The sequence below is a fragment of the Canis aureus genome, chromosome 4, assembly GCF_053574225.1.
Source record: "Canis aureus isolate CA01 chromosome 4, VMU_Caureus_v.1.0, whole genome shotgun sequence".
NCBI classification, from domain to species: Eukaryota; Metazoa; Chordata; class Mammalia; order Carnivora; family Canidae; genus Canis; species Canis aureus.
The window spans coordinates 43,700,369-43,718,402 of NC_135614.1; the positions used below are offsets into that span (position 1 = coordinate 43,700,369).

The following is an 18,034-nucleotide window of genomic DNA, read 5'->3' on the forward strand; positions in this document are numbered from 1 at the left end:
AGTCATATGGCCAGGCACGTAGGCATCCAATTAGTGGAAGAATAGATTTTTAGAGGGACTGAAGTCGGCTCTTAGGCACACGATACAAAAATTCTCAGACAGTATCCAATGACAAAATTATTAATACATAATTGTTTATAGTCTTCCTTCTTTGCCTCCCACTAAGGAGAATTCTGCTTCTGCCTCTTCAACTTCTCTTCTTTTTACACCCTCTAGGGATATTATTGTTTTCTAGCCAATTCTTGTTTTTTTGGATATAGAAAAAGGGCAATAGATAGGGACAAAACTTCTTGCCAATGTAGAGTGAAGAGCCTTTCATGGGAAGGATTTAAAATAATTATATGAAGCCAAAGGAAAAAAGAGGGGAGAGGCCAAGAAGATCCAGTTTTAAAGGAATTTATGGATAGGAATTGAGAATAAAGTTGTAAGAGAAACTTGGATAACGCATGGGATGTGAGACATACTGAGAGAGAAATGAATGAAGAGAATATCATACTGCTGAGTGTTATAATTTGAATTGCATTTTGATGAGATGATACTATTTGAGAGAAAGCATTAAAGACTGAAATTGCTTATAATTACTTTTATCTAATGTTGTGCTACATTATGGGGATCTGAATTATACTTGGGTTACACTGGTATCCTATGAGATATTAATAGATATTATATATACGCACAGAGACATACATATATGCACACCAAATGGTTCCATTAGCAAGTAAATTTGTGAAATTCTGTATCCTAAATCCTTCATTCAGAGAATCCCATCAGCATATTAAAGGCTCTAGGAAGTCCTGCAGCACAGAAATCTGTTCAAAGCTGCTTAATCTAATACTTCCTAAACTTATTTTACTGTATGTCACAAATGTATTTTATTGTTTTGAATAAATGTTAAAATAATATAATTTTAATAAGCCTGACCTTAAGTTCTTCTGTCTCAAGAGTTTGGGGGAGACTTCACAAAGTATGTTAACTTCTTCTAAGATTTATTTATTTATTTGAGAGAGAGGGAAAGAAAAAGAGAGAGAGAGAGAGAGAGAGAAAGTGGGGGAGGGGCAGAGAGAGAGAATCTTTTTTTTTTTTAAGATTTTTTAAATTTATTCATGAGAAACAGAGAGAGAGAGAGAGGCAGAGACACAGGCAGAGGGAGAAGCAGGCTCCATGCAAGGAGCCCAACATGGGACTCGATCCCGGGACCCCAGGATCATACCCTGGGCCGAAGGCAGGCACTAAACCGCTGAGCCACTCCGGGATCCCCAAGAGAGAGAGAATCTTAAGCAGACTCACCACTGAGCAGAGAGCCCGATATGGGGCTTGATCTCACTACCCTGAGATTATGCCTGAAGCCAAAAACCAAGAGTTGGAGGTTAACCGAGTCACCCAAGCACCCCACAAAGTATGTTATTTTAACTGGCATTTAAAGAATGGAAAAGGTGGGAGGTAGCCAGCCCAGTATATACAAAATCATGAGGACTAAAATATTTTTTAAAAAAGAAGATTCAAGATTGGTGTGAAGTGCCCTGGTGTTTAAAAGTAGAAAGACTCTGCTATACTTTTATTCTCACCAGGAAGAAAGTATCCTTACTTTGTCTCTATGAGGGCTCTTTAACGTGATTGCTGGGGTGATGTAGCAGTTAGGAACAAGTGGTAGCTCACCTGTTCTGAACCATACTCATGGCCATCCAGTCTATAGGATACACATTTTTCCCAATGAGGTCCTTGAACATGATGAATGTCTCCATCAAGAAGTCCTGAAATTGTAAAGCAAAACACACTTGTCATCTTGTCTCATAGGAACTGACTGGAAGTACCCAGATCTTGTTGGATGTTTAAATTTTTTTCTTTATTATTTTTTTAGAGAGGCAGAAAAGGGAAAGGATAAAAGTCCCTTTCGCTTAATAAGTCCAAAGAAACCAATCGCAGTGGATTTTTAAATGGAAGCTTCATGTTTGTTACTAGGAGACTTTCACAAATACAAGTGGAATGTGACTATGTGAAAATACTCTCAAAACAGAGTGCTAGTAATTCTGTCTTTGGGAGGAAAGAAGTAAATGCATTTGTTGATGTCACAATTTTTTAATTTCTCAAATACGTATTTAAGAAGGAAATATTCTACGCTTTGTGAAGGCATCTCAGGTCATATAACAAGCAATTACTAACATGACCACCTAATTAGCAGTACTGTAAACACAACTATTTCATATAACAGACATATCCATGGGCAGATTAGAGGAAATGCAACAGGGACTCTCTTCCCCTTGTTTGAAGAGGTTGAGAGTAGATTTCAACACACTCCATCAGATATCGCAGCACGCTAAGCTTGTGTTCCATCTTTGCCGAATACAAATTCAAGACAAATCCAGATAGCAAAGACCAGGAACACTGGCATGTGGACGCCTCTGGGCTAGAAGAAGCCAAATCATACTCTCTGTATGATTTTGAGAAAATTTTAAATCCATAGGAAACCCATTCAGAGCTCTTTCCTTAAACTAGTGGTTTTCAAATTATTTTAACAGCATAATTCTTTGTCCAAAGAAAATATTACTAGAACTGAATAGATAAAAAAGACAAAAGTAGAATAGCTGTGGTTGACATATGTGTGTGTGTGTGTGTGTGTGTGTGTATGCATGTATGTTTATGGTAGAAGATAGTGAGAATGCGAGGAATATAATTCGAAAATCACTAAGCTTAATTGCAAAATTCTGAAAATTAGATTTGTTCCTTTTCAGCAATCTGCTTCTAGGGAAAATTATGTCAATGCTTTAAGTCCCAGTTTCCACATCAGCAGAATGAGGATAACATCTAACTCAAAGAGTTACTGTGAAGATTAAGCGCACACTGTCTAAAAGATGCTCAGCACAAAGCCTGGCCCATTGTAACTGCTCATTAAATGCTGGATCGTGACAATGGCGAGTATTGTTATTCATCTTTGATATCACCTGGGGAAATGGGGATATCATCACAGGCTCCTTCCCTTCCTATGGCAATGGAGAAGGCCTCCGGCTCATAGATGAAAAACCTAGCTTTTGAATGAGAAGCTATAGTATGCTGTAAGGGTTAGGACAGAAGTTCAAATCCTACTCTGCCACATACTTGCTATATGACCTTGAGCAAGCAGATTATAGACTTATAAAATGTGACTGCTAATCCCTAGGTCATACTGTTGTGAGGATTATATAAAACAGTATATATGTTCAATAAGTAATAATTCCCTTTTCTACCTGTCTTATCACTTTTCCTTCCACTGAGGATCAAAAATTAGGAATCTGATCTATTTCCATGTCCCATGACATAGAGAATTTAGGGAAAAATCCTGGGTTATTTGGCTTTCCTTTTGTTTTATTTTTTGTGTATCCAGAGAAAGATTACATTTCTTGCCAATACTGCTCCAGTGAGGAGATCATCTCTCTGCTGAATGGCTGAAAGAGTAAGCTTCTTAATAATTCCCTTTTTATGGACCACTCTCTGAGATTGGCCCAATTTTAGCTTTCTTGGCCACTCCAAGGAGAATTGAAAGTGAGACCCAACAATGGAATTCCTGAATCTAGCAGTAGGAAGGAGACAATGACAGAAACGACCATGTTGAGGGCAAAGGGACTGTTATATCCCCATGACAGCCTGGGCTGGGCTTTATGTTGATAAGTCATCTGCTACAGAGCTATGAGCCTATGGGCCAAAGTCCATGTGCAGACTATTCTGTAGCAAATGAGTCCCGAGAAGCTAAAAGAGCAAAGGGGCTCAGAGGCCAAATTCCTCTATGTATTTGTGATCATAATATAGAAATAGCTACCTTTTACAGGGCACTTAATATGTGAGAGCTACTATGCTCTCATTAACCCCTTCCCCATACTATGAAATAAATTATCCCACTTTACAGATAGGAAAACTGAGGCTTAAGAGAGATAACTTGCCCATGATCACATATCTTTCCAATGACAAATCTTGGATGCAAATCCTAGACTGTGTGACTCTAACACTCATGCTCTTAAGCCCTCAAATGCCCACGATTCATCAACAAACATTTTTGAGGCATATTTATGCTAGACATTCAATTTTTATCTCTGACAGAGACTGAAGACATGTTTCAGAAGTGGTATATACAAGCCTAAGTGGAAAATAGAAGTAGAGAATCACATGAGAGTGTTTGTAAACTTAGACACACACATACACAAAATTCACTGGGATACCTTTTTGCCTTGAACTCTTTAAGAGCCAAGAATGAAACATGCCTTCCCTATACTGCCGCCCCCACACACAACCCACATCATGTTGACTCACCACAAGTTCAGAGCTGGTCTGGAAGGTCTCAATATAGAAGGAATAGTGCTGATCACCCATCTGGTTTAAAATGGCTGTCATACATGCCACAAAGTGACTCTGTAAGAAATAAAGAAAGATGCCATGAAATAGTGGAGAGAGCACCATGAGATTGATCTTCCCCAATTCCTCGACTTCAGACTGGAAAACACCCCAACCATCTCAGGCAAGTATAAAAAGATTTCCAAGGAGGGAGAATCTTTCCTTACTGGACCAGCAAGTGAAATGTCACTATGAGGAAATGGGTTCATTTATGGGTTCTTTTTATGGGTTCTTTTTTCAAAAATCATTTACTGAACACCTATTATGTGACTAGGACTGTAATGGGAACTCCAGGTATAGAAATTGGAGCCTGATCCATCACTTCTCCAGCTGCTTGTACTTTGGGAAAAGTCCACTGCATTGGTGTTAGGAGATCTAGCCTGTATCAAGATCCTGGAGATACTTGGAATTTCTGATAAATAATTTTATATATCTAAGTCCCAATTGTTTCATCTGTAAAGTGGGACAATAATCCATCCATATCCTCTCCCCAGATATGTATTAAAAGGATCAAATGGCTCCTATAGTGCTTTGAATAAAATGAATTTCTTTATAGAGAAATCAGTTGTTGGACCATCAAGAATTGCCCAGTGAGAAGCCAATAGCTACCAACACCTGTTAAGGGCCTTGGAGGAGGGCGGGGGGTGGGGGTGAATGGGTGACGGGCACTGAGGGGGGCACTTGACGGGATGAGCACTGGGTGTTATTCTGTATGTTGGTAAATTGAACACCAATAAAAAATAAATTTATTATTTAAAAAAAGGGTCTTGGAGGATAAAAGAAATGAAAAGAGGTGGTCTTTGCTCTTCAGGAATTCATGACCTAGTTGGGAAAGGAAGATTAATATCTGTGAGGGAAAACATACAAGACCTTTGATCTGTCAGGCACACCAAGTGTCAGAGGGATTCAAACGAGAGAAATCAATGCAGGAACTTAGAGAAAAGGTGGGTTCGGAAGGATCCATGGAATCAGAGGAGCAAGAACCAGATCCCTCCATGCACCAGAATATATCACCACAGCCCTTTCTGCTTTTTCCCTCCCAGATTTTATGAGTCTGTATCAGGGTGCATATTTTAGCACAGTTTAGGCTAGTATCTGTAAGCAGCAGTTAGGGACATCTACTCTGGAAATCTTGTAAAGGAAGTACCAACCACAAATCCACCAGAGGAAAGGAGACACTCAAGATTATCTCCTATAAGATTCTAATGGGACTGCCATCTTAGTCAAAGAAAGTCCCACTAGGTTTGGTCAAGGGCAGGCTGATGGAAAATGGTCTGCTCAGTGTGAGGCAGGCCTCTTCAGGGAACCCTGCTGCTAAAGGGTGTCCGACAGAAGGCATACCAGAGGCATCATGTGTTTCGGAAGTATTGTTCGTGAACCAATAAAAATGGATTTGGTATCACAAACTGCTATCTTTGTTATGCATATATATATGTATACGTGTATATACACACACATATATAGAAAATACACATATGAAAAAATACATATCTTTGTAGATTATAGCTTTACAGTTTAGTTATAGTGGTCCAGTCAGAAAGACTAGCTATATAATTCGTGGGGCTCTGAGCAAAATGAAATGAAGAGTCTTTGTTAAAAATTATTCAGAATTTCAAGGCAGCCCTATGTCCCATTCTGAGCACCAGCCCAGGTCGTTATACCCAGGAAGCCAGCCCTGCCACCATGCTCACACACCATAAATATTTAGAAAACACACAAAGCTGGATGAAAGCGCAAAGCTGAGACTTTCGAGAACAACAGTGAGGACACTCGTCACTGGACACTATGTTGATGGGGACCTGGAGCCTCTATACTGGGGTGAACCATCTTGATCATCCAGGGAGGCAAATCCTCTCTTGCTCAGACCCCAGGGGGTGATGGTGAGTTTGTGAAATTATCAGCTCTTTTCAAATCAGACAGAGCACCACCATCACTGTTAACTAGATCCTATTTAAACCAAGAAAGAAGCTTCATCATTGGGTATCCCTCTGGCCAGGCTGGATGCCAGAAAGGAGAAATCCTAGAGTTTGAGAGGTTGTGTGTGTGTGTATGTGTGTTGTGTGTGTGCACACACGCACACACACGTGTTTCCTCTACTCTCTCCATCTCTTCTCTCCTTTCCTCAAAGAATTCAGCCTGTGACCACTAGAGGTCTTTTCTTTTCACATGGTAGCTGCCGAGCAGTTTGTTCGGCTTTTTATTTATTCCTACGTGAGCAGACCCACTACACTTCTTGCATATAAACAGTGAAAATTACAACATAAAGGACTCATTATTCCTTCTTTTGGAGTAATTCTGCTGCCGACCAAAGCCCGGCTCATTTTGCAAGGAAAGGGAGGACATCTCTGCAGGTAATTCTACTGCTTCAAGGTAAGAGATTTGGGTAGGTTTTATTTTCTTGTGATCCATGATCCTCTAAGAGAAAATGCTATCACCTCTTGGACAATAGTTTACTTTTAAAGCTTTGGCTTAAATGAGTCCTGGGATTGTGAGCTTGTGTTTCTGTGTGTGTGTGTCTCTCTGTGTGTGTTTGTGTGTGGTGGAAAATCTACCATTGTCAGAACTGCAGGCTGCCCCAAATGCAAAGATACGGAATGCTTGTTATTCCTGGCTTGATTTGAATTTGAAGTGGAGGAAAAAAAAAAAGCAAAAAACAAACCTCAGAGCTTAAGTTGCTTGGAATTACCTTGAAAAGGCTGCATTGTCTTAAGCCTTGTTTAGAGAAACTTCCATGCTTCATTTTAAAAGAAATAAAAGGGGAAAGGGTTCAGGTCCCCATCTAGAGAAAGTGACCATTTTCTGAAAGAAACCACTATTTTTTTTATAAAGACTTGCTCACTGTGTTAGAGTCTACCAGTCCATCAAAATTACTTTTACCAGTTTGTTCATTTCTTCCAACTACCACATAGAAAAATCCAGCTCAGTGCCTTATAGCACGATTTGTAGTGCAATGTGACTGAAGTTTGGGCAAGTTACCTGCATTTGGCTGTTAATGACAAATGACAGTGTTTTACATCTGACTGGAAGCACCCCTTTTTTCCTACTATGGTGTCTAGCCCACTTTAGTACCAAATCTGTCAGAAATCATACCGATGCGATCGATTGAAACGAAATGGCATGAGACGCCAATAGCAGATTCGTACTCAGAAAAGATTCTCTCTTGTCATTTATATTAAAAAACAAATAGCAAAGCAAAAACAAAACAAAAGCCGTCTTTGTCACATAATGATAGGATGATAGAATAACATTATGCCTCTGACGTTTATCCTTTTCTCAGTAATATCCCCAGCATGGCATTCTACTTCTTTGCTTCTTGTCCCCTTCCCTTTTTATGAGTTTGAGACCTTACTTCTCTATCCACCATGTTTTAAATGTTTAGAAAGAGATAGGGGAATGGGGTGGGGGTGTGATGCACTAGCAACTCCGATACTCCTCACATGGACATTGCTCAAACTTTATAGCATAGGAGCCAAATCTCCGGATCGTGTCGGCAACATGGAAAAGCCTGAGGACTGCATGGGGGAGAGCAGAGTGGAGGGATCCCCTGCAGTCCAGACTAGTGAGAATCCCCCTCTCCCCAGCCCTGGCAGAGATTGTGTAGGTGACATATATTTACTACCAAGGCATGAGGCAGCCACTCATCCATAGCCCAGCAGCATGCCAGGTGCCTGGATGGGAAATTGCTTCTTAAAACAATACCAGGAGGACCTGCATCTTAAATCCCAGAGAGAAATTGTATCCGAGGCTCTGGCACCGACCAGGCAGTCACCTCGGCTCAGTTTGGGGCGGTTTAAAATGTAGCTAATGAATCACAGCATGAAGAGACACGGTTTGAAAGTAGGTCAAACGTGTAAAAATAAGTGCAATCATCGCAGGCACTTGGCTGATGAGGGGCTACTTAACGCCTTGAGTGGCAGGGCTTATTTGCCACATAGAACCCTCTTCAGCGATCCGCGACAATCAATCCTCTTAATTAATTCAGCCCATCAGTATGGAGAGAGGTCTTGCACACCTGGGAGAGCACTGAAGCTCCGAAGGAAAACAGCCAGGGTGTCTTCACTGTGTGGTGGCAAGAGAGAAAAGAGAAACGCAGTATCGCGTGATTAATATTAATTAGCTGAGATACTAGGTGATTAGGATCAGGAGAGTAGCCCTCCTCAAATCATTCGGCTCCTTTGCATAATAAAACCATCATCATCATTTCCTCATATTGATAAGGCCATTAGTTGGATACACGTCACTCAAGTTAAACATATCTATTCAACCACCTCTAATGCAAACACAGCTACACACAGACACACACACACACACACACACACACACACACACACAGTCAAGACCCCTGCAGTGCTGAGTGGACCAGGAAGAGGCTATCAGTTTGCCCTGCCTTGAACAACAAGCATCAAAGGGGGAGAGGGGCCTGGTTGCTGTGGATGCCATGAGTCCCCCACTCACCTGAGATTGTGGGAGGGATGAGCTCACAGAAGGAGGGAAGCAGCTAACTTTGGGAGCTTGCTACCTAAATGCCAACATTACTACGCGATACCAGCTGGTGACACGTTGCTATAGTAACTTCAAATAATGTGCAAGGCCAAAATAAAATAAAATATAGAAAGCTTCAAGGAGAGGAGATGAAGGAAAGTTTTCATACCGAGGGAGGCTCATAGGGAGATGAAAAGTTCTATCTCTCAAGCCATTGATCTCCTTTGGAGACTAAGAGTGGCCAAATGCCATCCTCAGGTTGCTTCTCCATTCACCCCCATTGTCTGCCATGTAGTTATATAACAGATTTTATTCTTGGGTGGATTTGGCACTGTCTGTGTGTTGGATCCAGGACCGGAAGTGGGAGGCTGTGGTGTTAGGAAAAACAGGGACTCTTAAACCCCTTCATCTTAGAGCTTTATCAGGCACTCAGAATTCTAGTTTGTAGTGATCTTTAGGGAAACTAGTGTATTGTTCTGTATTAGCAATCATGTCTGGGCACTGTGCTGGGTGTCAGGGTGCAGCAGTGCTCCGAAGAGTTTACACCTGGTTCCGTCAGGATGTAGGGTGTCAGAGTGCCTTGGAGCCAAGAAGCCTGAGTTCAGATCTTATCTCTATCTTTTCCTCATTGTGGGACTGTGGGCAGAGCCTCAGTGTCCTCATCTGTAAAAGGGAATAGAAATGTTTCTTGGGATCCCTGGGTGGCACAGCGGTTTGGCGCCTGCCTTTGACCCAGGGCGCGATCCTGGAGACCCGGGATCGAATCCCATGTCGGGCTCCCAGTGCATGGAGCCTGCTTCTCCCTCTGCCTATGTCTCTGCCTCTCTCTCTCTCTCTCTCTCTCTCTGTGACTATCATAAATAAATAAAAAAAATTAAAATCTACTGTATTTAAAGCATTACTGAACAGGCATATGTGACATTATAGAAATAAAAAAAAGAGAAATGTTTCTTACTTTATACAGTTTGTGTGAGGATTAAATCAAAAAGCACTTAGAACAAGCCCTTAATAATTATCAGCTATTATTATTATTGTCCCTGTTGCTTACTGTGATCCAGAGAAACTATGGATATTTAGCTCATTGAAATTCCTGACCTGGTGAAGGAAATGATGACATTAATGACTTACCCATGACTGGCTGTGGACACATCAAGTGCTCCCAATCACAGCTCAATGCCTTTGACTCTGAACGTGCGTGCCTTGGTTAACAACATGCCCAAAGTCCAGCTGTTAGGTAAATCATATGTGAGCCTCTTGGACCAGGGCACTTTGGGAGGTTTCTTTTATTTGGGGACAGGCAGATGGGAAGAGTGACAACAGCACCCAAGTTGTTCGAAAGTGTGAAATATAACCGTCTTCATCAAAAACTTATTTTCCTAGCTGTTTGGCTTTAGGATGTGCCAGTGGTGTTCTTTGGTTCCCTGGAGATCCTGCTGTGTGATAGAGTAAGCCAAGGCACCCTCTTTGAGGGGAAGCTTCTTGATGAGCACCGATCCCAGGGTTACATGTGGCCTGCTCCATGTCAAAGGCACAACACCACAGGAAAACAGAAAAGTGGCACTTGGATGCCATATATCCCAGATACACTTTGACATATTCCGTCAGTACAACATGAAAACTCTTGGAGGGTTAGCTGTGTGCACCCCTGCCTGGTGCTGTGGGCATTAATGATGGCTCAACTACCCGGCATCACTAGGGCCAAAACTACAGGTGTCTCCTCAGAAAGTTAGCTTCACTGACAAGGAGCAGGAAGGGAGGGGTAAACAAGCCTGGTTTGAATCAAGGATGGAAGAGGAGACTGAATTGGTAACATTCCTTTGAAACTTACACATTCTGAACCTGGGTAGAACCTGTGCACGTGGCTCTGTGGTGTGAGGTCACTTTAAATCTTCCAAACGATACCATGGGATTCCAACGGCAAGATGGACAATAAGGAAATTCCATTCATTCATTCCTTGTGCTCAGGACTCTACATTTATCATGTCACTGACTCATCATCTCAACAACCTCATGAGGTCAATTTTATGCCCATTTTACAGATGAGGAAAGTGAGATGTGTGGATGTCCAGCAGCTTGTCTAGAGAGTCATTTAGCATATGATGTGTCAGGAATTAAAATCTGGATCTTTCTGACTCAAAAACCTGTGTTCTTTTAGTGAATCCACTGTGTCTCCCATGTCAACATTGTCAGCTCTACCTGGGGAGAAATTTTTGTCCACTTATTCATTGCTGTATCACTGGGATCTAGAATTGAATCTTTATACATTCTTTAACTCAACAAATATTTCTTGAGCCCCTATTATGTTCCAGGCTTGGTTCTAGTTGCAGGGATACAACCAGGAAAGAGAGTAACAAAATTTGTTCTTAATGAGCTCTCATCCCCATTGGGTGCAGGGCCAGGGATGGAGAAACACACTAGAAGCAAGTGAATACATAAGTAAGATTATTTTAGGCCATGATATCTACTACTAATGACATATCACCAAGGAGTGAGATAGGGATGGAGTGAGAAGGAAACCATTTTCTATAGAGGAGACAAAGGCAGCCTCTTAGAAAGTTGACATTTGAGTAGAGATCTGAATAATGAGTCAATCATGCAAAAATCTGGCAGAAAAGCATTCCAGGGCTATTGAATAGCAGATGCAAAGGCCCTGATATGGCATGTGCCTGGAATGCTGGAGGATCCAAAAGAAGGCCGACATAGCTAGAAGGTATAAAATAAGGGAAGACACTGTATAAGATGAGGTCAGAGAGACAGGGAGGGCCCAGATCCTGTGAACCTTTGGGAGTCAGGCATAAGAGACTGGATTTTCCTCTAAGTGCAAAAGGAGGCCATTGATTTGGGTTTTCAAAAGCTCTCTCTTGGGGCACCTGGGGGCTCAGTTGTTTAGGCATCTGCCTTCAGCTCAGGTCCTGATCCCAGGGTCCTGAGATCGAGCTCCGCATAGGGTTAAGCAGGGAGAGACTGCTTCTCCCTCCCCTCCCCACTTGTGCTATCTCTGTCTCTCTCCCAAATAAATAAATAAATAAGTCTTAAAAAAAAAAAAAAAAAAAAGCTTTCTCTTGCTGCTGTGTGTTTCAAGAACCCTTCTTTAAAGAGGCGGTTTCCACATCTTACCTCACAAGCTCATCTCCAATACATTGTACTGGACTTGTTCCCAGGGTCATGAGTCTGTGAAAAGCACAAATTATGTTTTCAACATTGACTCTTCCTTATTCGTGGTAGTGTCACCACTCTTCAGCAAATGCTTCTCACTAAATGACTATTTTATAGCAGACTCTGACCCTCCTTGGGCCGACAAGAGAGTGTACTCTGGTTTTATGTGGATCCTACATGTCTTCAAGCTTAGTGGGCTCATCTCCCTGTTGTTCAGAGCTGAATGAGAGGGAACCTGCTCCCGTGGCTCCCAGTCTCTGATTAGAGCCATTTGCATCTGTGGGACCTGAGAAATCTGTTTGTCAGGAAGGGGCCATCATTTAGGATATCCTTAATTTTTTACTGAAAAGGGGATGTTTTTTCTAAACACTTTTAATAACATTTGTGAAGGTGTGGGTAGGGAAGTTCACAAATATGATTGTAAGAATAATAATTTCAGAAACAAGGATTTATTCTCAGCTCATACACCAGTGATGGTCTTCTAATCTTTGCACTGGATGCTCCGGGAAAGGCTGTGCAAAAAAGTCTATTTGGAGTCCTTGGCAATATGATCTTGTCTTCAGCGTACTTCTCCTTGGGAAAAATGAAAGCCAGGAACATCACTGGGATGTGGGTCCTGGATGAATATTCTAAGCAGCCCCTCACCTTCTCATGCCAACATTTGCATCAAGGTTAGGTGGGACACCAAGATCAACCTTCCACAGGAAAAGGTATACAAAAGGATATTATGTTTCAGGCAGAAGGCACTGTGGGCTACAGGACAATAAGTCAGTATGTTAAGCCCTTTATTTATCCATCAGTAATGACTTTTTATAAGATTGTGGCAAGAAGAAAAAAACTGGAAGAAAGAGAAGCTAACATTACTTGGACATTTATGAGTCAGATACTGTGCAAAAAAGTATCCTGATGGTCACTAATGCTACCAGTTCTTGAGCATTCACTATTGGCCAAGCACTGTATATGCTTCATCACATTTAATCCTCCCAATGTCCAGGCGATCTTGATAAAACCACTTGGACTTTTTACAGATGAGAAAACGGAGAAGCAGAAAGGTGATGTGACTTGCCTAGATTAGCTTGACCCCAGAATGCTTTTGTTTTCTTTAGAAGAAAGAAAAAGATATTATTGTTTTATAAACATGATATAATCTTAATAATAGGAAAATTAGGTAAAACCTCAAAGTACAACGAAGAAAGGAAAAGTGCACATTTTACCTAACTGTGCTCCCTGCCGAACTAACCTTGAAGACAGAGAACATTCAATATTCCATTCAATTCCATAAAGTTATCGAATATTAAGAAACATTCTAGATATCTCTTGTGCCTATATAGAGTATATAGAGATGGAAGGATGGATGGAGGGATGAATGGATGGATGGGTGGAGGAATGGATGGATGGGTGGAGCTAGCTTGGCAGATTATATAGGGAGATAGACTAGTCGATATGGGTAAACACACAGCTACATAGATAGGACCAGCTCTCTTAATGACTATGCTCTACGGTTTATGAGTCTCCCATGATTTTAGGCTCAACTGAGGATAACTGCTCTGTTTTCTTTATTGCTTAGGGTGTTGAAGGCCAAGAAGGGTTCAGAGTGGAACATCAATGTCACATATTAGGAAATATGTCTGGTTTCCCATAGAAGCAGCTTTCCTGGAAGGCACTGGACATGGCATCCTAAGTCCTGGGAGCAAATGTCAGTTCTCTTCAACATGTTCTAGAACTTTGAACACGGTGCTTGATCTCTCTGGCCCCACTTCTCTCATCTCTGAAACAGCGATGCTAATACCACATATAGCACTGTTCTGAAGATGAAGTTGAAGGTGGGTGCAGGGGTCCCATGTAGAGCCTGGCACACCAGAGGCATTCAGAAAGACTTTTTGCAATGCTCAGCCTCACCCTTCTTTCCAGTTCACCAGAACAGTTTGTTGATCAGCTGGGCAAGTGTAGAGTTAGCTTTTGGTTGACTCGTGGAGGATGATTTAAACCTCCCTGTGGACCTGGAGAGCTGCATTGCGGATGATGATTTATACAATCTCTCCCTGCCCTTTGTTTCCTTTTATAAAGTTTCCACGTTTAAAGGAGAGGAGGGGCAGGCAGACAAAGGTGTCCACAGACAACCAGTCAGCCAGGCAAAAGGTTTTTCAGGAGGGATGATTATTTTGTGGATAAAAGGATTGCTTTAGTTTACCCCTTGTGTTTACTTCATGAGGAGTGAAGAAGAGTAAAGGTCTCTCTCTCACATTGTGTTTTAAACTTCAAGCCCAGCTTTCCAACCAGGACTCTCCTAGCACCTCCCCAACTCCTCCAAATTGATCTAGTTACCCCTGCTGTAAGTGACCTGCTAGTCCCCAACATGCTCCAATTCTTGGGTCCAAGTATAATACTAATGGATTGAGTGTGTGCGGAGGTGGCCTCTTTGCAACATTTCCCTGATTGCTCAACACCACAGTGCTTAACTGAAACAATAACATAGTGATGCATAATTCTTTTCTTTTTTTTAAGATTTTTTAATTTATTCATGAGAGAGAGAGAGCGAGCGCAGAGACACAGGCAGAGGGAGAAGCAGGCTCCATGTAGGGAGCCCCATGCGGCACTTGATCCCGGGACTCCAGGATCACAGCTGGGCCGAAGGCAGGCGCTAAACCGCTGAGCCACCCAGGGATCCCCGTGATGCATAATTCTTAATCCACATTAGGGAAGGATCTTCTCCTTTCCCAGGCAGTTCTTCACTCCTCATTTCCAATTAATCAATCAGCAAATATTTACTCAGCACCTATTATCTATAAAGAGATATATTAGGTACCTACTACACACTGAAGGTCTCAGAGGGTAGGGAAGATTTTCTCTCTCTCTCTCTCTCTCTCTCTCTCAGTCTATCCATCAATATAGTAATTCTCAATTAGGGCAATCTGTCATAACTGGGGGAGAGTGGAAGGTTGCTACTCAGATCTATTGCATAAAGACCAGAGACAATGCTAAACACCCTACAATATAAGGCTAACCCCAACAAAAAAGGCTGACCCAATTCAAAGAGTCACTAGTGCTGAAGTTGAGAAACTCTGATCTGTAGAGAGATACATCGTGATGCTGGATGACAGGTGCACAATGAATGCCATAAGTAAAGTTTTCTGTAGGCTTGTAAGAAGTAGGAATGACTTTTGTAGATAGGGATGCTTGGGAAAAATTTCACAGAGCACTTGGGGGTTTGAGGAACAGCATGACTGAAAGAGATTAAGCTAAAAATGGGAAAGGACATCTTAGATCTGTAACAGAAAATACATTTCATTTTATAATTTGATTTATTTGATTGGCAGTAACTGCCTAAAGAGCTGTGTGGGGAATGATTCTAAGCCAACTCCTAGCTCAGCAGGAAAGAGTGTGTTGATTGATTAGTGATGTCTGCTACAGGCAAGGGAGGGGAGGTAGTGGAGATACTGAGAGATTGCTGTCCCACTTTTGTATGTGGAACAGGATGAGCAAAGACGCAGAGGTGGAAATGAGCAGAGTGTTTTGCTACAGCAGAAGTTCAAAGAGGGTGATCACGCAAGAGATTTGGAGGGACAGACTGGAAGGGCCTTGAATGCCGGGCTGAGGGCTTTGAACCTCAATCTGCAGGCAATGGGATGCCATTCAGGCACCTGACTACTGGGTTGCCTTCAGGACAGCTCTGTTGACAAGGTCTTGAGAATGAAAGAAAGCTACCCAAAGTCCTTGCTCTTCATTTCTATAAAGGGAGTACTATTTCATCTGTTAACAGTAAAAACTGGCAGAATCATCATGCTCTGGCTTTTATGAAGCTGATTCCAATGAGGAAAAAAAATCCTATGAAGCTGAACTCAGAGATAACTGTTTGAAAAGCTGACTCCAAGGGTTCACAATTAATGAGTTCCTGTAAAGCCCTTTTGGATAGAGCATTCTTTCTGATGTTGTTCGTGGGGAAAAAAAAAAGCCCCAAGGAGGAGGGGGCAGGTTGGAATGGAAGACCATTCCTGGGGTTCATGCTGTAGCTGACCTCCTGATGAGGATACTGCACAGCCTACAGACCTTGCACTTCCTGTCAGTTCCCAGATCCCCCGACAGGCTGGCTCCTTAGGCTGTTTTCTTTCTGCCCTGGGAATGATACCTCATTGATTTATTGGTTTACAACTTTCCAGATGACATCATAGTCCTTTTTTTTTTTCATTCTTTCCCTTTGTTCACCTCCCTCCTTTTAAATTCCCATTTGTCCCACTTCCACTTTCCTGTCCTTTGGAATGGTAACAGCACCTTCCAATTACTCCTCTGCAGTCCGCATTAGCTGCCTGCTGACTCCCTCTCCCCGTCGTCATTAATAAAGGTGACACTGCAGCTTGGCACGAGTGCAGGTCCTCCCCCAACCTGCCCCACCCTCCCCTCTCCTGGAGCAGGAGCCTCCCTCACCACAGTGCCCCTGTCTTTGACGCTTTCTTCCTGTACCCACCTCCTACCCCTGTGTTCTAATCCACAGTCAGTTAAAGAAAAATCAAGTGATGCAATAAAAATGCCATCCAGAGAGCTGGACTGGTGGTGCCCAGATACCAGATTAACTTACTACAACCCCATATCTACCAATTCCATCTAGAAAAGGAAAAAAAAAAAAAAAAGAAGATGTCACAGTTGTCTGGACTGATTTGTTCTTTAAAACCCCTGTTGACTCTTTCACCCTGGCAGGCCTGGAGAAATCCTAGCAAAAGTCTAATCAAAGTTAAACCTTAGAATTAGAGAGATGATGGAAAGGGATCCTTGGGTGTCCTTGCAAGCTAGTCTTCTTGCAGCCCAAGTGAGGAAGCCACAGACCAGAGAGGTTAGTTAGGTGGTTTCCCCATGGTCACGTAGCTGCTGAAAGTGGCCAGGCTGGCACTAGAACCCAGCTGTTCTGATCACAGTGTTAAATCAACTATACCATTCTCTACCATCTCCCAACGCTGGCCCCTAACCTCCAAGCTCCCTACAAACAAAATGACTGTCCTTTTCCTATCTCAGCAAAGGCATTGTCCTGATACATAGAATAAATGGACCTCAACTAATAACTAAGGCTGATGCTTGAGATGCACATGCTTTAGCTTCCTCACCACATAGGTTTCCAGATTTGGGGAAGAACAAGCCATTGAGCACAAATTTCATCTTTCAAAAAAATTGAATGGGTATCTCTATTACCACCATTCATCCCTGCTTTGATTGATTACGTTCTGTGCCCAGCATTCAAATCTGGTTAAGCACATCAAATTAAAAACCAAACGATTGATCACTGAAGTCACTCTGCATAATGAAAATTGTCTGAATGTGCCTCAGGGCAGAAACAGGGTGGGATGTGGGAGGCTTTGCTTATGACACTTTGCTCTGAGATACTTAGGACTCACAGTGCACAGAAATGCTTTGTTTGGCTGGCATGGTGTTTTTAAAACATTTGACTGTGTGTCAACTATATTCAAACAAAAAAATAAAGAGATAAAAAATAAAACATTTCACTTTTTTGTCAACATTTCAAAAACAGAAGCTATTCCACAAAGTTCTGAACTTTCAGCTTCTCTTGGAAACTTGGATGATCCAGAGATATCATTCTGCATTCCCGTATGGCAGCACTGCGAGCTACCTGCCAAGATGGACAGAGCCTACTGGGGGTGAACATGTATTTTCCAAGTATCCCAGGCCTGGTCTCACTCTAGGGTGACCTTCTCTTACTGGTTTGCTGGGGATTTTCCTGGTTTTACCACTGAAGTGCCGTGTCTCAGAAAACCCCTTTTGCCAGACAATTGGTCACTCCACCTAGTTCTTTTTTTATGTACTTGCCTTGTCCCTGTGGGCATGTGCACTTAGGGCCTCTTTCCACTGCTTCCTTCAAGCCCATGTGCCTCAGAATGACATTCAAGGATGCCCAGCATCTGAATCCTGCTTTTCCTCACCTCCCCAACCTACAGGCCAAACTTCTCTTTACTCCCTTGGTATCTGCACAAACTAAAGATGCCTTATTTTATACATCATGAAGTCTAATTCATTTTTCAAGACCCATGCAAGT

General features: G+C 42.1%; 2 protein-coding genes across 2 annotated transcripts in view; one reads left to right on the forward strand and one right to left on the reverse strand.

Moving 5' to 3' along the window:
- Positions 1–18,034, reverse strand: part of DOCK2 (dedicator of cytokinesis 2) — a 397,956-nt gene that overhangs the window by 85,182 nt on the left and 294,740 nt on the right. Inside the window, exons 28-29 of the mRNA XM_077895573.1 lie at positions 4,279–4,377; positions 1,657–1,751 (exon numbers count right to left, since the gene is read on the reverse strand). Of these exons, the coding sequence (XP_077751699.1) occupies positions 1,657–1,751; positions 4,279–4,377 (194 nt within the window). The remainder of the gene's footprint in view (positions 1–1,656; positions 1,752–4,278; positions 4,378–18,034) is intronic.
- Positions 6,510–18,034, forward strand: part of INSYN2B (inhibitory synaptic factor family member 2B) — a 115,768-nt gene continuing 104,243 nt past the window's right edge. The window contains exon 1 of the mRNA XM_077895574.1: positions 6,510–6,729. The gene's annotated coding sequence lies outside the window, so the exon portion shown is untranslated. The remainder of the gene's footprint in view (positions 6,730–18,034) is intronic.